At 39.3% G+C, this 21,504-nt stretch overlaps 1 protein-coding gene and 1 pseudogene across 2 annotated transcripts in view; both read right to left on the reverse strand.

Moving 5' to 3' along the window:
* NT5DC1 (5'-nucleotidase domain containing 1) overlaps nt 1-21,504 on the reverse strand; it is a 145,513-nt gene that overhangs the window by 4,675 nt on the left and 119,334 nt on the right. For both annotated transcript variants that reach the window (XM_028117082.2, XM_028117081.2), the window contains exons 9-11: nt 16,063-16,181; nt 14,780-14,932; nt 5,474-5,642 (exon numbers count right to left, since the gene is read on the reverse strand). In XM_028117082.2, coding sequence (XP_027972883.1) covers nt 5,474-5,642; nt 14,780-14,932; nt 16,063-16,181 — 441 coding nt within the window. The remainder of the gene's footprint in view (nt 1-5,473; nt 5,643-14,779; nt 14,933-16,062; nt 16,182-21,504) is intronic.
* On the reverse strand, nt 11,473-11,939 carry LOC114219539 (pancreatic progenitor cell differentiation and proliferation factor pseudogene; annotated as a pseudogene).

Genomic DNA, 21,504 nt, shown 5'->3' on the forward strand with positions numbered 1-21,504 from the left:
GAGAATGGACTTTTTGGAAGGTTATATGTATTTTAGGGTTGTAATTATCATCATATCATCATCATATCATCATCATCACCCTATCAATAATTCAGATAAATATCTTGCTTTACTTTCTCTCACATCCATCCTGTGAGAGAGGAAATGCAGCTTGCTATTATCCCCAATTTAAGAAAGAAGAATCTAAGGTTAGGGGGTGCCTGGGTGGCTCAGTCGTTAAGCGTCTGCCTTCGGCTCAGGTCATGATCCCGGGGTCCTGGATCGAGCCCCGCATCGGGCTCCCTGCTCGGCGGGAAGCCTGCTTCTCCCTCTCCCACTCCCCCAGCTTGTGTTCCCTCTCTTGCTGTCTCTCTGTCAAATAAATAAAGTCTTTAAAAAAACAAAACAAAACAAAACAAAACAAAAACTTAAGTAGACTTCTGCTTATAAACTGGAGCTAGGACAAGTAGAAAAGCTGAATAAAATACAAACATCAGGGTGAAGTCACTGGAGAGGCAACCTAAGACCTGAGGACCCAGTTCCTGGGAAGGCCTAGCAAGCAGAGAGTGAGCTGACATTCTGTCACAGCTTTTTCCCTCAGGCACCTGGATTCTTCCTGGAGGCAGGGGCAGTTACTAGCAGCAGGAAAAACGAGCAGAGCTTTTGGCAATCTTGAAGGGGTGCAGTCAAAAATTGAGGGGCTAGGAATCTGCCGTAAAGGAATGGGTGGAGAACTGGACTCTGCTGGTTTTCTCCTCAGGCGTGTTGCCAAATTCTGAGGAGAACTTCAGGCAACTAATGAGCAAAAACACGTACCTCTGCAAAGCAGAGTGGATTTTTCAGCAGTTTCCTGGCTTTAAGAAAATGGAGGGATTTAAGTTCTGATCTTAATCAGGGGCCCTGTGAATACCTCAGACTTTCAGATACATATTTTCTGAGAACCAAATTTACTATTATGAAGTAATTCTTTCATGTTAATAATGGATTTTTCCTTAATGTCTATTTTGTTTCACATTAATATAGCTAACTCTTTCTTATAGTTACCATTAACATGATATTAGCTCTTGCCATCTTCTGATATTCAAACTTTCTGTGTCCTCGTATTTCAGAGATGTCTTTTCTGAACAGCCCATAGTTGGGTTTCATTATTGCATTCAGGACTTTAATCAGAGATTTTTGCCATCTATACTTAATATAATTACTCAGCTTTAAATCTGTCATCTTCTTGAATATTCTCCATGTCTTGTTTATTTTTCATACTCTTTTCTTTCCATTTTTGTTTTAGATTTTATCCCAGTATGTATCTCATTACAGTTTCTTTGGTAGTTATCCTAGAGATTGCAACATGCATAATACCTAACATACTCTTATTCCTTACCATATAATACAAGGATGCTAGGGCATTTTAACTCCAACTGTCCCACTGCCACTGGCATCATTTGAAAAAAATATATTTTAATTTAAATTTAATTAACATATACTGTATTATTAGTTTTGGAGGTAGAATTTCGTGATTCACCAGTTGCATCTAATACCCAGTGCTCATTACTTCAAGTGCCCTCCATAATGCCCAAAACTCAGTTACCCCATTCCCACCTCCCCTCTAGCAACCCTCAGTTTGTTTCCTATAGTTAAGAGTTTCACATGGTCTGCCTCCCTCTTTGTTTTCATCTTATTTTTCCTTCCTTTCCCCTATGTTCATCTATTTTGTTTTCTTAAATTCCACATGAGTGAAATCATGTGGTATTTGTCTTTGACTTATTTTGCTTAGCATAATACCCTCTAGTTCCATCCATGTCTTTGCAAATGACAAGATTTCATTCTTTTTGCAAAAAATGGCTGAGTAGTGTTCCATTGTGTGTGTGTATGTGTGTGTGTGTGTGTGTGTTGTGTATACATATATATACACACATACACACACACCACATCTTTATCCGTTCATCTGTTGATGGACATCTGGGTTCTTTCCATATTTTGGCTATTGTTGATAGTGCTGCTATAAACATTGCGGTGCATATGCCCCTTCAAATCACTATTTTTGTATCCTTTGGATAGATACCTAGGAGTGCAATCCTGGGTCATAGCGTAGCCCTATTTTTAACTTTTTGAGGAGCCTCCATACTATTTTCCAGAGTGGCCACACCAGTGTGCATTCCCACCAACAGTGTAAGAGGGTCCCCCTTTCTCTGCATCCTCGTCAACATCTATGTTTCCTGAGTTGTTCATTTTAGCCATTATGACCAGTGTGAGGTGATATCTCACTGTAGTTTGATTTGTATTTCCCTGATGCCAAGTGATGAAGAATATTTTTTCATGTGTCTGTTGGCCATTTGTATGTCTTCTTTGGAGAAATGTCTGTTCATGTCTTCTGCCCATTTCTTGACCAGATTTTTTGTTTTTTTGGGTGTTGAGTTTGATAAGTTCTTTATAGATTTTGGATATTTTATCTGATAAGATGTTTGCAAATATCTTCTCCCATTCTGTAGGTTGCCTTATAGTTTTGTAGACTGTTTCCGTTGGTGTGCAAAAGCTTTTTATCTTGATGAAGTTCCAGTAGTTCATTTTTGCTTTTGTTTCCCTTGCCTTTGGAGCCGTGTCTAGCAAGAAGTTGCTGTGGCTGAGGTCAAAGAGGTTGCTGCCTGTGTTCTCTACTCGGATTTTGATGGGTTCCTGTCTCACATTTAGGTCTTTCATCCATTTTGGGTTTATTTTTGTGTATGGTGTAAGAAAGTAGTTGAGTTTCATTCTTCTGCATGTGGCTGTCCCAATTTTCCCAACACCATTTGTTGAAGAGACTGTCTTTTTTCCACTGGATATTCTCTCCTGCTTTGTCAAAGATTAGTTGATCATAGAGTTGAGGGTTGATTTCTGGGTTCCTATTCTGTTCCATTGATCTATGTGTCTGTTTTTGTGCCCGCACCACACTGTCTTGATGATTACAGCTTTGTAATACAGGTTGAAGTCTGGAACTGTGATGCCTCCAGCTTTGTTTTTGTCTTTTTTCAACATTACTTTGGCTATTCAGGGTCTTTTCTGGTTCCATACAAATTTTAGGATTGTTTATTCCAGCTCTGTGAAAAATGCTCATGGCATTTTGATAGGGATTGAACTGAATGTATAGATTGATTTGAGTAGCATAGACATTTTAACAGTATTTGTTCTTCCAATCCATGAGCATGGAATGTTTTTCCATTTCTTTGTGTCTTCTGCAATTTCTTTCATAAGTGTTCTATAGTTTTGAAAGTATAGGTCTTTTACCTCTTTGGTTACATTTATTCCTAGGTATCTTACGGTTTTTGGTCCAGTTGTACATGGGACCCATTCCTTGATTTCTCTTTCTTCTGCTCATTGTTAGTGTATAGAAATGCAACTGATTTCTCTGTATTGATTTTATATACTGTGACTTTGTTGAATTTCTGTATCAGTTCTAGCAATTTTTTGGTGGAGTCTTTCATGTTTTAAAATTCTTTCTTTAGGGGCACCTGGGTGGCTCAGTTGGTTAAGTGTCCGACTTTTGATTTTGGCTCAGGTCATGATCTCAGGGTTGTGAGATACAGCTCCATGTTGGGCTCTGTGCTGGGTGTGGAGCCTGCTTAAGATTATCTCTCTCTTCCTCTGTCCCCATCCCCCAACCCCCACTCACCCACACATACTCTCTCTAAAAATAAATAAATAAATAAATAAATAAATAAATAAATAAATAAATAAAATAAAAATAAAACAATTCTTTCTTTAAAACTCTTAGGACTTTTAAAAAATTTTTCCAACAGAAAATGTTCATTTAATTTATTCATGTAGCTTATCCCTTTGTTGCTGTATATTCTTTCTTGCATCTTCAGTCTTCCAACAGGAATCATTCTTTCTTTTGCCTGAAGAACAGTACCCTAGTATTTTCTTTAGTGTAGGTCTTCTAGAGATAAATTTCCTCCATTTTTGACTGTCTAAAAATACTTTTCTTGGGGCACCTGGGTGGTTCAGTCGGTTAAGTGTCTGTTTTTGGCTTAGGTCATGATCCCAGGGTCCTGGGATCAAGCCCCACATCGTGCTCCCTGCTTGGAGGGAAGCCTGCTTCTCCCTCTCCCACTCCCCCTGCTTGTGTTCCCTCTCTTGCTCTCTCTCTCAAATCAATCAATAAATAAAAATCTTTAAAAAAAATAAAAATATTTTTCTTTTATTCTTTAATGATATCTTTACTGGATGTTGACTACCATCAAGATTGATAGCCATTGTCTTTCAGCAATTTAAAGATACTGCTCTACTGTGTTGGCTTTTTTGTTTTTGGGAGAAGTCAGATGTCAGTCTAACTCTTACTCCTTTGAAATCAATGTTTTTAATTCTCTGGCTGCTTTTAATATTTCTTAATTATCTTTGTCTTTTAGCAGTTAACTTTGGATTTGTATTTATTTTGCTTCAGTTAATTTGGGCTTCTTACCCCTTTGGCTTATTTCTTTGCATCATTTTTGGAAAGTTGTAGCTATTGCTTCTGGCTTATTCTCTCATCTCCTGGGGTTTCCAATTATAGAAATCTTATTCCTTCTCAGTGTATCTCTTATGTTGCTTAGTCCCTCTTCTTTATCTTCTTTTTTTCTGTATCTTGCTTTTTTTTTCTTTTCTTCATGCTTCATTCTGGATATTTTCTTTTGGCCTGTCTTCCAGTGCACTAATTAACTTTTTAACTGTGTCTAATCTGCTTTAAACATCCGTTAGTTTTTAATTTTGATTTTCTAATATTTCAAACATCTATTCTCTTTATTGTTTTTATGTCTCTACTAAATTTCTCAGTCCTTTCTTTTCTGTACTTGGCCATAGTAAATTTCATTCTTTCTTTTTTTTTTTAAATTTCATTATTTCTGTTAGTGTATAGTCTCATACGCTTGTGGGCCTAGCTATTTTTCATTATGTGCTGAACCTTATATTGTTTTTAGAAATTATATGAGTCCTAGACTGATGTTACCTTTCTCTAAAGAGAATATTCTCAATCCAGTTTTAGGGATTCATCTGATCTAACACTGAGCTTTAGTTATCTTTAAGGTAAATTCAGGGTCTCAACACAGATTAAGAGAGTCCATCAGGTCCACCCCTCCTCTGGCAGAACTTACCTTCCACTTCCTATGCCTGTAGGCTCAGGAAGCTAATGAAAGGTCCACTTAATTTCCCTGATGCCCTCTTTAGAATTAGCAAACACCAAACACTAAGGGAAAAGCAGCTCCAAAAGTCAGGTACACCTTACGTGGCTTCTTCAGGACCCTGTCCTGATAATTTTTCCTTTTATCCTATGACTCCAAGCAGACTTAAAAAAAAAAAAATCCAGTTTTTGTAGTTGGCTCCAGGAGACAGGCAGGTCCTAATTACCTAGGTTGCCATAACCTAGGTGTATCCCAAGAAAAATAAATGCCATGGGAAGATTTTCTTCTTTCAAAGGCAAGAATTCTAGTACTTACAGTCATTACTGTCTACTAACAGCTAAAGTTTTATTAAGTATTTTTCTGCTTACCTGCTATTGCCTCAATACTTGGAATTGCAATAGTGCTGTAAGTACTGATTCTCTTACAAGACCATGTATAAACCAATGAGTCTTCTGTATTTTCCAGTCCCGAAACTGAATCAATAAAAAAAGAGCCCCACTTTTTAGATAATGTATTTAGAGGCTTTGCCTTTGATCCCTGAAACAAGAGAAGAGAACAATGAAAACTATGATTAATTTTCAGTGTCGTAAGTTTTTCCCCCATTAAGTAAATCAAAATAGAAAAACTCTAGAAATTTCAGTAATTTACCTTTAACCAAACCAGATACTATATAAAAAGGAAAACAAAGCTAAGAAGTTCTTTCCTCCTCTGGGAGTACCTAGGTGGCTCAGTTGGTTAAGCATCTGACTCTTGATTTCTGCTCAGGTCATGATGTCAGGGTGGTGAGATCGAGCTCTGCATTGGGCTCTGTGCTGAGCATAGAGCCTGCTTAAGATTCTCTCTCTCCTTCTCCCTCTGCCAACCTGCCCCCCGCCCCGCCCAATGCTCTCTCCCTAAAAAAAAAAAAAAAAAAAAAAGAAGAGTATCCTCCCCTGGTTTTGTTTGGGAACCCTTTCTCATCCTTTGGGATCTGGCCTGGATGCCATCTAGGACATTTTCCTTAATTGTCCCACTCTCAGGTTAGATTAGGTCTTCTCCATTTTCCCACCCTGAGTTTATTCCTAATATACTACTACTCATGCTAACTTTAAATTATCGTACTATTACTTTTCACTTCTGGCAGACACTTTTCACTTCTGGCAGACAATGAACTATAGACGATTAGGAGCTTTCTTATATATTATTGTAAGTTTAAGGCTTAATGTCTAGGTCAGAGCAGGGATATAAATATTGTAGACTAAAAGATTCATTAAAAAATATTTCTCAGTGTTTTATGGATATGGAATAAAAGTAAGAATTGTAAAAACTCCCATCATATCCATATAATCTGGATTATAAAATCTGTCATCTTTTTTTAAAGATTTTATTTATTTATTTGTCAGAGAGAGAGAGCACAAGCAGGGGGAGCTGCAGGCAGAGGGCCCTGGGATCGAGTCCTGCATCGGGCTCCTTGCTCAGCAGGGAGCCTGCTTCTCCCTCTGCCTGCCGCTCCCCCTGCTTGTACTCTCTCTCTCTGACAAATAAATAAATAAAATCTAAAAAAAAAAAAGAAGGAACTGTGTGTGACTCAAGCAGAAGTCTCTGATATTCTTAGCAAAGAGGCTTGCATAAATTAAAAAGTTATGTATATGCTGAACAAGAGAATGGTGTTAGACTGGCTTTTTAATAATGAATGGCATTTGGCATTTCAGTCAGAAACAAACACTGTTTGTCAGTTGAAACAAACACTTATTAAGATATCTCTGCTAATCCAATAAGATCTTATGTTTGACACTTGTGATAAAAATTTTGAGTACTGCTCTGAAAAATTTGTATGTGTATGTACACATACACAGAGCTACCAAATCTTATTTCTCAATTACAGTGTAAGTAGATTTAATTAAGGATGAATCTATATAAGAGAGAGTATTATACATATGGAAACTAAGTTATATTGGATCTCTCTTTCTCTTCATTATTATATAAATTAGAAATGATCCATTTACAGTCTTGAAAAAGGAAAAAAAAAAGTATGTGTATGAATAATCATGTTAGGGTCACTGACCACCATGGAAAAGTAAGAAGTTTTCAATAAAGACAAAAAGCCCTGAATATAACCAGTTTCCTCTACCTAACTTGTAACATTTTTACTGACAAGACTAACTACAAAAGAGGGCTGAGAAAAAAAACCTAACAAAAAAAATGTCTCATAGAAAGTAATTTGAAAGAATCTAACTCCAAACTCATTACACCTTTTATTCTTTTTTTAAAAAAATGGTCAATTGGTTTTAATCTAAAAACTACCCCAAACACAGCAATCTAGAAGGGTAAATTTTTCCCCCCACACTTAACTCTCTAATCTTATTATTATTATTTTGTCTAATGGGTAGTTAAAAAACAACTTGGTCTAATTTTATTTGGGGTTTTTTTTGGAAGATTTTTTTAGAAGGGAATGAGGACACAATTATTATTTATCGCTTTCAATGTATCTGGAACATAAAGCCAACAAACTGATACAAATTCAAATTACTTGTTCTTTTAAAAAATATGCTTTATTTTTTAGCTACCCACTGGACTACTGAGAGGTAAGTATGTCTAGTAGGTCTAACCATAGTCCCTGCCCCAGATATACTCTTCATTCTGGGAATTTCTAAAGGGTAGTGGTTATGTTCCAGGCATAATTCTTTTTTTTTTTTAAGTTTTATTTATTCAAGTAATCTCTACACCCGATGTGGGGCTCGAACTCGTGACCCCGAGACCAAGAGTGTCATGCTCTTCAGAATGAGTCAGCCAGGTGCCCCGGAGGCCTAATTCTTAACGAAACAGTGTTTGTTTCTGACTGAAATGCCAAATAACTGTTTACTAAAATAAAGATTAAAGTTTATTTCATTATAGTACAGAGTTGTCTAATGGAGTGAAGCTTTAGTGAACAATATTCGTCCCAGTTTATATTTTTCTAATCTAACTCATAGAAATGTATCTCAGACTATTTTATTAGTAAATCAATTTAAAAATCCAGACTCAGTGTTATCAATCTGACTGCTTGCAGGTGGTATCAATATCACCATTGTTTTAATTTATGCTTCATGGATTACTAATGAGGATAGGTATCTCCTCCTATGTAAGCTTTCCCTGTCAGTCAACTGCTGGATACCTTTTGTCCAATTTCTTACTTCAACAGATATAAATTCACTGTTGGTTTTTATTAGGTTCAACCATAAGAAAGTCCTGATGTTCAACTATTTTAGACATACGAAAAAGGGCAATTTCATAATGTTCTATCTACATGGATGTTGTAAGACCCTTTTCCCTGTCTTTTACCCACTGGTTAACAGTATTCCAGGTATCTTGAACAAAAATATTTAATAATGATACAAAGTCATTTTTTCTTTTTTCTATTTTTAAAAGATTTTATTTATTTGTCAGAGAGAGAGGGAGAGAGAGACAGAAAGTAAGCACAAGCAGGGGGAGCGGCAGGCAGAGGGAGAAGCAAGCTCCCTGCGTAGCAAGGAGCCCGATGCGGGACTCGATCCCAGGACCCCGGGATCATGACCTGAGCCAAAGGCAGATGCTTAGCTGACTGAGCCACCCAGGCGTCCCCAAAGTCATTTTTTCTACTTATTGCTACCCATTTGGATTCTAACTTGAGAAATTCTTCCCTACTCTAAGCCCACAAAGATATTTTCATAATTTTCTTCCACTATTTTTACAGATATATTTCTTATTTTCAGGTCTATAATCCATTTAGAATTTATACAAGGGGGAAAAAGGGACTCATTTTTCTCCATATATTGGGTCTACTTACTCAGTGCTTTTTACTGAACTACCTTTTCCTGCTGATTGATAACCCTCTATCATGCATCACATTTACATGGTAACTTGGAATGTGATCAAGGGTCTTATGTCTGCATTCTTTTTCCTCTGTTCACTGACCTTTTTATATATTTTGTTATTAATACTATATTAAAAAGTTACTGTAGCTTCCTAAAATGTTTAGTATCAAATAGGGTGAGATTCCTCCCTTTTATTATCCTGTTTTATAAAATTATCTTAGCTATTTGTGGGCCTTCAGTTTTCTGCCTAAATGCAGAATCAGTTTGTGAAGGTCCAACCAAAATCCTCCTGGGATTTTGTATAACATTATGTTGACTTTATAAATAAATCTGAGGAAAATAGGTATCAGTATAATCTTAAAATATGGTATATCTTTCCATTTTTTCATTTGTATTTAGAATCTTTTTAATTTTTTTTAAAGATTTTATTTATTTATTTGACAGAGACACAGTAAGAGAAAACACAAGCAAGGGGAGTGGGAGAGGGAGAAGCAGGCTTCCCCCTGAGCAGGGAGCCCGATGCAGGGCTCGATCCCAGGACCTCGGGATCATGACCTGAGCCGGAGGCAGACGTTTAATGACTGAGCCACCCAGGCGCCCCTAGAATCTGTTTTTTTAAAATTGAGGTGTAATTGACATACTAGTTTTAGGTGCAGAACATAATAATTTGATGTTTCTGTATATTGCAAAATGATCATAGTAAGTCTAGTTTACAAATTTTTTTTATGATCAGAACTCTAAAAATCTACTCTCCTAGCAACTTTCAAGTGTAAATATAGTATTATTCACCATACTTACCATGCTGTACATTAAGTCCCCAAGACTTATTTATTTTATAATTGGAGATTTATACTTTTGATTCCTTTCACCCATTCAGAAACCCTAATAGAGATTTAAGACCTCTATCAAGGTCTTATGAGATATATTCCTAGATAGTAATATAGTGATTCATTTTCTTTGCTTTTGTAAATGATTGATTCCTTGTTACACTTTCTAAGTCCTTACTGGTGGTACGGAGAAAAGCTACTGATTCTTTTTTTTTTTTTTAAAGATTTTATTTATTTATTTGGCAGAGAGAGAGACACAGCGAGAGAGGGAACACAAGCAGGGGGAGTGGGAAAGGGAGAAGCAGGCTTCCCACCAGGCAGGGAGCCCGATGCGGGGCTCGATCCCAGGACTCTGGGATCATGACCAGAGCCCAAGGCAGACGCTTAACAACTGAGCCACCCAGGCGATTCTTTTTAAGAAAGAGAGAATGTAAGCGGGGAGGAGCAGAGGGAGAGGGAGACAGAGAATGTTAAGTGTGGGGCCTGACACAGGGCTTGATCTCATGACCCTGAGATCATGACCTGAGCCAAAATCAAGAGTCAGACGCTTAACTGACTGAGCCACCCATGTGCCCCAAGCTCTTGATTTCTGAGTACTGATTTGGATCCAGCATTTTCACAACTCTCTTCTTATAACAGTTTGCTGATTTCCTAAGGTGGTCTATGCTAATGACCATACAACTCTGAAATAATCACAATTTGGTATCTTCTAACCCTAATTCCATATTTCTTTTTCTGGTGGCGTTGGTCACCTCTCTGTAACACAATATAATTAATAACAGATATCCTTTGTCTAGCTCAGAACCTTGAAGAGCATGTGTCTCCATTAAGTGTGGCTTTTTTCCTCATTAAATTTTCCATTACAGATTAGATTCTCACTGTGTTTTGTTGGATAGCGTTTCTCTAGTAAAAGATTGGCCCCTTCTGGTTTGCTGAGAATTTCCATCATTAAAATGAATTATTTTGGCACCTAAATTTCATAATATGTTACTGTAAAAAGCTGAAGAATACATTTTTATTTGTTTTGAATTAAAATGAAGAAACAGATGAAAACAGTAATGGAGGCTAAAGAGGAGAGCTCCTTTTGGAGGCTAATCTTATGAAATTTAAGACTGTCCAAGTAATTACAAGATTAATGAAGTGACTTTTATTTCCCAAAACAAAGATAAATGGAAACAAATTATTCTTCCTTAGTCTCTCTCCTTAACTAGGTTTAATTATTATAATGGGTCATTTTTGCTTATCTGTTATGCTCCAATATAGTGGAGTGGATAATCAACAGATGCAGTAAGATTTTCGAAAAAAATTTCTTATATAGGCCTTTAGAGTGCCATTTGAGATATTCTCTGTCCTTGAGTTTCCTGTCACAAATGAAGGGAAGTAAAAGTGACCTTCACATTCCAGATGGTTTTATGGAGGGTGAAGTTACTGTAACTATCTGAGAAACTTAATTCAAGCCTAAGTGAAACAAAATGCTAATCTCCACAGAATGTAGTAAACGTTTTTGTTCAGTGAGTGCGTCAATCCTGAAATGATCTGATTTGGTTTTTTTTTGGCTGCTTGGAGTTTATTTTCCACTTGGTGCAAGGCACACGGTTCCAGGGTGTGAGGAAGGCTTTCATGTGGCTTGGAGAGTAAAGCGTGGGATCCTCTCAACTTCCTTTTGGGTGTTTTGCTATTTTGATATAAAAGAACCCAACTGTTTCTGCTTGCGGCAGCCTGCCTAGTCTATGGGGAAGGGAGGGAATGGGAGGGGAGGGGCTCTGACGAGCCTAGCGCTTCCTGAAGCCTGGTGGTGGCCACTCAGGATGGCGGCCCTGTGTTGGCTTTGCCAGGCTGGCCACCAGGCTGCTTCCTCATGGCTTCCAGAGCCAAGTCGCAGGTGATCGTGCCGGGGGAGGCCTGGGGAGATTCCGAGCGTTCTGGAGACTCCAACACTGTAGCCATGAACGGGAGAGTGGACTTCCTGAAGAAGAAGCTTGCCTACCAGTGACCCGGGTCGGCCTTGGGGAGACCCGGGTGGTGAGGGATGGCTTCCCCAGCATACTCCGCACTTCCGCAGGAGCTGTTACTGGAAGTGGAGCCCAGGCGGCGCCGGTAATAGTCGTGGGTGGCCATGAGCGAGCCGCTGGAGGGGATGGCTGCCATGCTGTCGCTTTCGGGCTGGTGGAAACCTGTGCACGCAGGGGTTGGGGTGCCCCTCCGGTCACCCGCCGCCGCTCGCGAAGTGATCTGATTTGTTTTTAAATTATACTGTTAGAAGTTCACTTAAGCTGCATAAAATTCACTACAACAAGGAATTAAATCCCTTTGCATTCAGGTTTTGTACTCACTAAAACACTGCATGTGATATATATTCTGTGTATGACACTTGGTTAGAAAAATGAAATGACATTTTTCTTAATAATTACAAAATCAACAGAAGAACCCTCACACGACGCTTTCTGTTTAGCTCTCTTTCTGGACTGTTTCCCTCTTCCTGTAGCAACTGAGGATGTCTGTAATCCTGTCTCCACAGGGAAGCAGGAAAGAATCTGAATTCTCATGACATGTTGTACTTATACCAGGCTTTGATGTGCTGATGGAAAAAGAGTTCTGTGTACAGGAATACAGGGGAACTTAAATATGAAAGCAGTCTGACTTTTTAGAAGTTGTGGTCCTAGGTTGTGTTAGAAGATAATTAAAAAAAACCCCACCCACAATTTTTTTTTTTTAAAGATGTTTTATTTTTTATTAGAAAGAGAGAGAGAGTACAAGCAGGCTCAGCAGGGAGCCCGACGTGGGGCTCGATCCCATGTCGGATCGGAATCATGACCTGGGCGGAAGGCAGCCGCTTAACCGACTGAGCCACCCAGGCGCCCCACCCACAATTGTTTTTAAATTAAATTTTAAATCTGCTTTTAAATATAAGCAGAAAGATGTATGATTAGAAGATTGTCCTTCAAGTAGAGAAAACTAAGTTGTTCTGAAACATTAGCTAAGGATGAGCCCATCAATACAAATACTGCCTCAAAACAAACTACAGAAACATGGTGGCATTCAGTCTGACCAGGGTAACTCTGGAGTCAAGTAGTACAAGAATACTTTGCTTTTTCAACATAATGCTTTAGGCCACAGCTGGGAATCCAGCAAAACACCTGCCTCAGACCCCATCAGAACAGGGGAATCCATCTGCCACAGCTCCACTTTTCCTGGAATCTTAACAGTATGAGATGGGAAGACAGTTCAGGGCTAAAACCGGAACCTTCTGAGGGCTTTCTTCTAACCTTGTCACTTGGCCAAACCACCCTGTTCCTTGTTTCCTTGTCCATGTTCAGTGGAGCAGGGTGGGTTGGGGAGGTAGAGTTTGATAGGAAAGGGACATTATTCCAGTTTTGTCTTAGGAAATAAAATTTTCAAGCTGTTGACGCATCATTTCCTGTCTAAAAGTCAATTATGAACTCTGTTCATGTGTTTATAACTAATTAACAAGAGAAAGGGCTCATGGGAAAAGGATGGGGCTACTGTTTATTATAAATGTTGGAGAAATCCCATGGATTCTTCATTTTCCTAACACAGTGCCTGTAATTCTCAAATCATTCTGAAGAAACCAAATCTCTTAATTTCTCTTTAGTGAAAACCTTCTCCAAAGTCTCTCAGGATAGAAGGCCTACCTCCTATAAGACTGCTTTAAAGCTCTTCTTAACTAGTCCAAAGAACTTCCAATGTCATGTTGAAGACTAAGTGCTACTCAGTGGAAACATCTAACTTCTGACATTTTGTTGGGTCTACTTATAGTTGTTATTACTTTTTAAATAAACAGACTTTAGGTTTACAGATAAACAGAGCAGATAGTACAGAACGTCCTCATACATCTGTCCCCCTTCTGCCTCCCTTTCCCCCCCGCTGTCTCTCCTATTATTAACATTTGTTATCACGAATTAACCAGTACTAATGAAAGTCTGTAGTTTGCATTAGGGTTAACACTTTATGTTGGATAGTTCTTTGGGTTCTGACAAATGCATAATGTCATGTTTCCACCATTACAGTATCGTGCAGAAGAGTTTTATGACCATAAAAATCCCTTGTGCTCCATTTATTCACCTTCCTCCCTCCTGAACCCCTGGCACCACGGGTCTTTTTATTTTCTGTAGTTTTATCTTTTCTAGAATGTCCTACAGCTGAAATTGTACAATATATAGTCTTTTTAGATTGGTTTCTTTCACTTAGTAGTATGCCCTTTAGGTTCCTCCATGTCTCTGTGTGGCTTAATAGCTCATTTCTTTTTATTGTTATTTTTTGTTTCTTGAGTTTTTCCTTCTTTATCTCTTCCACTGGAATGAATTTAGAAATGCACATTATTTGCTGATCTTTCTTCTTTTTTGCTTTTATTTACTATTTACCCTTTTCAGATTTATGACATATTTTACCTCAAGTTTTCACCTAAGTTTTATTCCTGGCAGCTCAGGAGCAAGTCTAAAGGAGCTACCAATTTATTAACCTATACTCATGAAGAAAGAGCAGAAGAGCTTTCATGACCAAGCAAAAGAGACATAGGGTATGACTCTAGTGGGTCAGGATCTGGTTGCCTCAACATTAGCTAAAAAACACCCATGGTGTCATAGCACTGGATGAAAGCAAGAGAGCTGGGAAGACAGATGGTCAGTGTCATCTTGGCATTATTTAAAAATTATCAACAAGGGTGCCTGGGTGGCTCAGTTGGTTAAGCGACTGCCTTTGGCTCAGGTCACGATCCCGGAGTCCCGGGATCGAGTCCTGCATCGGGCTCCCCGCTCAGCGGGGAGTCTGCTCCTCCCTCTGACCCTCTCCCCTCTCATGCTCTCTCTCTATCTCATTCTGTCTCTCAAATAAATAAAAAATCTTTAAAAAAAAATAAAAAAATAAAAATTATCAACAAGATTAAAAACAGAGCTGAGATAGCAAGAAGATCACCATACGTGCCAAGAGATTTCATTGCTCTTGGCACAAGCACTTTTTAAGATGTGTCAAACATAAAGGTTGTTCTTTCCAGGGAAGAGCTGAAGGAAACCCTTACCTCATATTTTCCTTTCTTCTCTAGAGGCTCTGATTCTTCAGGCTTCCGGTCTCTGTCCCCTCTGAGCTCTTCCAGGATGAGAACTGTCTCCCAATTACTGTAATGACGGGCTGGGAAAATGTCTGAATGCATGCTGTCACCAAAGTAAACGACCTGTAAGTCAGATAGCAAATTCTATTTGAGACATGAGAACTGTGAAAGAAAGTGGTGTTCACTTCATGAAGCAGAAAAAAATTCCTCAAACCGTATTAGAATAGGACGAAAGTTACATAAATATCTTAAACTTCCTTGAATACCTCACAGGTGACTGTCAACTTGCCCCCTTTGGTTTGTGGGGCACCAGGTTTGCTGTAAGAATTGACACAGTGCGTTTGCAGGCAGAAGAAAGGCAGAGGCTAACTGACTTTATTCAGTTTTCTGAAGAAGTCCGAGTCTGTATGTTTACAGTTAAGGCTGCCTTTAGAATTGAAGAACCAGTGGAGAAGTAGAGATGACTTGTTACAATGGGATATATTTGCAGGAGTACACATCACAACTGCTTTTCGAAGAGTTTCTGGGACCTACCCAGACTGGCTGAAACAATCTCTGACGGGGGTTGCGGGGGGAGGTTGGGCAAGTGGACTCCGGGAGGCTCCCCAGGTATTCTGAGGCAAAGCCCCATAGATCTAATCCATACCCCTCAATTTACATTTACCTGAGAAAATGATAAGCGACTATGAACTAGAAGCTCCAAGTCAGGATGCTCTATTAAACCCCTCCAGAGTTCCCAGGGGGCTATGACAGTGTGGGAGTCGACGGAGAAGGCGTCGGCTACCCACTGATCTCTCTGGTAAACACTGTTTAGAAGAAGGTGTCCTGCTATAAAAAATGCACCAATGGCCAACATCAACAATGTGACCAGGATATCAAAAGCAAGCATGTCTTTAGGCTAGTCTGTGGTGTAATTTCAATTAATGTCTGTTTTACGTATAAAATTTGTTTGATGAACTGTTATCAGGATACTCTTCCTCAGGTATCCCACACACTAATTCAGTGTATCCCCTGGGACTGTGGCTCCCTGCTTGGAATCTTTGCTCTTCTCTGTTACAGATAAAGGTCCAGTCTAGATCACAGAGAGAAGGCTTATTTAAGCAGAAGAGTTTGTAAAAGACCGGCAGATAGGCAGAGGTAAATGATTTCCCCATACCTACCTAAGCTGAATGCATTTAGAAATTATGCTTTTAATTTATAATGGTTCATGTCTGCAAGTGGGCATCAACAACCCCACCTCAGTCAGAAAATACCTTGGGGTCATTTTTGCCAGTCATTTTCTTCAGAAGTTCATAAAGGTGGACAGCGTTCCCTTGAGAGTACCAGCCAGGTTTATCAAGAGATGGCAGTGCTTCCTGCTCCTCATCATTTTCTGAAAATAGAGTGTGACAATCATATACCTTTTAACCAAGCGAGAACACCCATTTGCGCAGACCACACCACACACGGTTGCGGGATATGTACAAGATGGAACCGTGTGGGGACAGGCGCTAGCATTCAGTGAGCACCTATGTTATTACAGGTCCTTTGTGGAGATCTCAATCCACAGATCTATCATTTTTCATATATATAGGGTTTTTCAAATGATCTTTTTAGAGCAGTTTTAGGTTAGCAGCAAAACTGAGAGGTCCAGAGATTTCCACCATACCCCCCGGCTCTGCACATGCATGGCCTCCCCCATTATTGGTGATAATAATGTGTCAATGTAGGTTCATCAACTGAAACAAATGTACTACTCTGTGGGGAGGATGTTACTAAGAGGGGAGGTATATATTATTTCATCCTCACAACAAACCTCTTATTTGAGGAAAAGGCAGCTCAGGGAAGTTACTTTGCTCAAGATCTCAAAGCTGGTAAGTAATTTATTATTAACCAAACTCCACAGTTTACCTTAGGACTTCAAAGTGGGGCTAGAAGACCAGAGGGTAAGACAGAACCATAAACCATCTCGAAATTTGGATTCCTGGACCTGGATATGGCTCATGGATACAACTATAAACAAATACAACTATAGCAAAAGAGACATTTTTATCTGGTATCCTCCCATAATGCTCAAATGCAGTGCTGTTTACTCCCCTCCCTTATATTAAGAATAGGTCAGCAATGGATTTAAAAAAAAAAAAAAAGGTAGACTTTAGAATGCATTTTGAACTTCATTTTATAAAGTTTATTGTTTTTACAATCTCCCTCAGATTGATAAAACAGCGCTATACTAGAAAAATGCAAACCAGTATTTTCATACAAGTCAATTATGTTAGGGCTTTAATTTAAAACATTCTTTTTTTTTTTGGACTGGGTAGAATGCATTAATTTAAGAAATCATCCTATGAAAATATATATTCAGAAAAAATTTTTGTACCTAAGTTCTGTAAGATGTCCAAATTATTCCTCAAATCTTCTAACTTAATGATTAATGGATGTTTGGGTTATAACCATGAAGGAGAAAAAAACTCATACACCAAAGTTCACACTTGTTCCTGTAACATACACATTTCCCCCAAACTGACTGAATAAAATTAGGAAACAGATAAGGGTTGGACAGAGAGATGGAAGAGCAATCAATTAAAGCAATTCGTAAATCAAACTTTTTATTTTCCTATTGTAAGAGCATATGGACAAGAAAAGTAAAAACACAAAATGGTAAAATTTTAGTAAAACAGTTCCAAAATAACTATGGGGAAATGATACAGTTAAAGCTATGGCTAACAATCTTAAACAAAGGTAAGTTCTGTAACTTAGATAAGAAAATCTTGCCATAGAGAACAAGAATTTTATTAAGAAGAGTTGTTTGCGGGCACCTGGGTGGCTCAGTTGGTTAAGCGACTGCCTTCGGCTCAGGTCATGATCCTGGAGTCCCAGGATCGAGTCCCGCATCAGGCTCCCTGCTCAGCAAGGAGCCTGCTTCTCCCTCTAACCCTCCCCCTTCTCATGTACTCTCTCTCTCTCTCATTCTCACTCTTTCGAAAAAAATAAATAAATAAATCTTAAAGAAAAAAAAAAAAAGAAGAGTTGTGTGCACCTGTGCCCGACCACTGACCTCAGCCCACAGCTGCCTGAACGTGGCTTACGTGGCAGCTCACACCTGTGCCCCCAACTCCCAATATGCTTGGTGTTACTATCTTAATGTTTAAGCAGTATGCATTCGTGTGATTTTTTCTGACTCGGTAATACACTTACATTTATCAAAAGTCCCATTTTTGAACTCTCTCTGCTATGCACTGACCTGTTCTACAGAAAGGTACCCACTCTTTTATGCAGATAAAGCAAATATATACTCTTTTCCTCTCCCTTTTAAAAACACATTTACTGAGGTATAACTGATAAACTGATAAACTGCACATATTGCCAACATACAGTGTGATGAGTTTTGGCATATGTATATACCTGTTAGGAGCTGAACTGCGTTCCCCTCAAATTCATACATGGAAGCCCTAACTCCTGGTATCTCAGAATAATTCAGATTGTGGCTGTATTTGAAGACAGGGCCTTTGAAGAGGTGCTCAAGTTAAAATGCGACCATTAGGGTGGGCCTAATCCAATATGACTGAGGTGTCCACATAAGAACTGATTAAGACACATAATTAGGTGATTAGGACACAGAAGAAAGACCCTGTGATGACAATCGGGAGAAGATGCGTATCTACAAGCGAAGAAGAGAGGCCCCAGAAGAAACCAATCCTGCTGACACCTTGATCTCAGACTTCTAGCCTCCAGAAGTAAGAGAAAATATATTTCTAGTGTTTAAGCCCTCCGTCTGTGGTTTATTGCTACAACGGCAGTCTTGGCAATTAATATTATACCCATGAACCCTCCCATTTAAATGCAAATATTGGCACACTTTTCTGCAATGTGATTTTTTTTAAACTTCTCTAGATAATACATTGCAATCTGCTTAGTTTTTAAAATAGGAGCATGTTCAATAATTAATGGTCATCTATTGGTAGATATATGAGATGTTGCCATTCTTTTGTTGTTATAAGGAAAATGTTACAAACATGAGAGAATCCTCACAGCCTTGTGGGATCAAATTGACTGACCTGGAAAAAACTCATTTTCTTTCAACTCTTTATTTCAACTATATTTTACAGAACACTTTAGGTATGAGATATATAGCAGTGAACTAGATGGCCCAAGCCCCTGTCTTTAGGATGCTTATATTCTGGTAGCAATCTCTGACTTGCTAGAGGTTTACTAAACAATGACTTATAGTTAAAAATATATTTAGAATTCTTTTGATTCCTTGAACTCCTTCCTATATTATGTGGACCTGAGTGGACAGTGCATATTTACTTTTATATATCCCTTCATTTTTGAGTTAGAATTTTTTCCTCCAATTGTGCATTTTTATACACACTTGCTCCACTTCTTCTTTTTTTGGGGGGGGGCATGGGCAATGAGACATTTTTTAAATGTTTTTTTTAAAGTTTATCTTTTTAAGTAAGCTCCAGGCCCAATGTGGGGCTTGAACTCATGGCCCCGAGATCAAGAGTCACCTGCTTTACCCACTGAGCCAGCCAGGTGCCCCCAATAAGACATTTTTAAAGTAAAATGTCTGCTAAAATGCTTGTCTGTGTTGGGAGCCATAAAAAGGAAATTACATATTAAGAGAAATAAATACCAGTGAGTTGGAGCAAATTTAATAGAATATCTACTCATCTACTCTGGTTTTGAGGGTTTACTATTCATTTGATATTCCTAATTCTTTAATAACTAATAGCAGTTAATTCAAAGACTTTTTTCCTTTAGTTTAAATATTCTTTTTTTTTTTTTAAGATTTTATTATTTGTCAGAGTGAGTGAGAAAGCACAAGCAGGGGGAGTGGCAGGCAGAGGGAGAAGCAGGCTCCCCAGTGAGCAATATTCTTGACTACCTAGCTCGTTTCCATACCTAATATGCTGGGACGTTTATTTCTTTTCAGAATAACAATCTTCAATTAACTGCACTAAGACATTCTCTCCTGGGGTTACTAAAATCTGTCATTGGTGATCTGACCAGTAGCATCTGCCTCACCAGAAAATTTGTTTAGAATGCAGAATCCAAGGTTATACCCAGACCTACTGAATCAGAATCTCCATTCTAACAAGATTCCTAGGTGGTGTGAGTGTACATTATAGTCTGTGAAATACTGATGTATTTCCTGAGAGAACAGCAGGAACAAAAACCCGATAGAGGAATAGAAGGTGTTCATTCTGGCAAGAATAGACTAATGGGCATCTCTGTAGGGAGCAGACAGAGTGAAGATGAAAAGGTAACTTAGCAACCAGATTTTGGAATTTGCCTTAGGATACTACATGGAGTGGGGAGCCAAGGAGAGTCTGTGTGCATGTGATTAACTATACAGTATGCCTAACAGTAATAAGTGAATTACATAAAATATATTTAAAGGAAGTGACAAGTGGAAATCTGTGCCAAGTATCTGAGGGCAGCGGGCAAGACATGTAGGGAAGGAGAGGTACTGAGTGAGGGCAGGGGGAGGAGTTAAGAGACTCCTAGGGGAGAGAGTGATGCCGGCCTGATGGGAAGGGAGAAGAGAGCAGACATGAGGCGGTTTAAACAGGAGGCGGTGCACAGCATACTGGATGTGAAAGGGGAAAGAGACTGGAGGTTTGTCGCTGGGGGCAATTCAGTGGATAGTCAAGTAATGAAGATAAAGAATATAAACCGGCCAGCATGTTAGGTTGTATTGTTTCTATCAAGTTTGATTTCAGAACACTGAGTAGTGCTAGCTGTGCGCAGGAAGAAACACCGTATGAGGCTCTAGAAAAGAGGTCTCAGGGAAAGATTTGGGAGTCAGTGTGTTGGTGATAGTTCAGGTCAAGAAACCAATGACAGAGAGTTGGGTCGTGATTCCCAAATTGGGGGCGGGGGGAGGGGTACCTGGCAGCACTGGGGACACAGCAGTGAAAAAGATATGGTCGCTCTCCTCAACGAATTTACAGTCTTGCAAGATGGACTCCTCTCCCCCGACCCCAGCCAGGCCTTAGCACTGGTGAGGAGCTGAATCCCCCACTGATGGGGAGGGATGCTGCACATTTTGCCTAGAAAAGGCTCCTTGCCCCCCAAACAATCCTTAAGCAGGGTTGGTAAGGGTCAGCCTGGCAGGAGGCACTTGGCTCCCACCAACTCGGGCACAACGCTCCCCTTCTTGTCTCTATGACAACGGCTAACGTCAGGCCTGTGCGACAGTGGCAAGGACACCCTGCCCTTGAGGACTGGCTCACCCGGCGCCTTCTATCCCAGAAGCTCCTTTGCCTTACTTTTACCTCTGCCTTTAATCCATTTGGAGCAGTGATTTGATTTACATGACACTGGAGGCTGTAAGAGCCGACTGACATGACTTGCATGGTACAATAACATTAACTGCCATATGGAGGATGGTTTGAAGGTTACAAGGCTGATGGAAGCTGGGAGATCAGTCATTAAGTACTGTCATACCCAGCAGCGATGAGAGTGTAGCAGTTCACACAAGGGATGATAAGGGCGGTGGCAGGAATGTGGTAGGTGACCAGACCGAGAACACTGAAGGACAGGTTAGGATGTGAAGGGGAGATAGGAAGAGAAGATGATGGATTTTCCTAGCTTGGGCAAGATCCTTTGGAAAAGTTATAATGGAATTATGGAGTATGGGAAGAGGAGCATGCCAAGATGGGAGGGGAAATTAATGAGTTGTTAAAAGCACATCAGGTTTCCTGCAA

The sequence above is a fragment of the Eumetopias jubatus genome, unplaced genomic scaffold, assembly GCF_037043125.1.
Source record: "Eumetopias jubatus isolate StellerSeaLion01/CBP00866 unplaced genomic scaffold, mEumJub1_p1.0 scaffold_6, whole genome shotgun sequence".
Taxonomy (NCBI): Eukaryota; Metazoa; Chordata; class Mammalia; order Carnivora; family Otariidae; genus Eumetopias; species Eumetopias jubatus.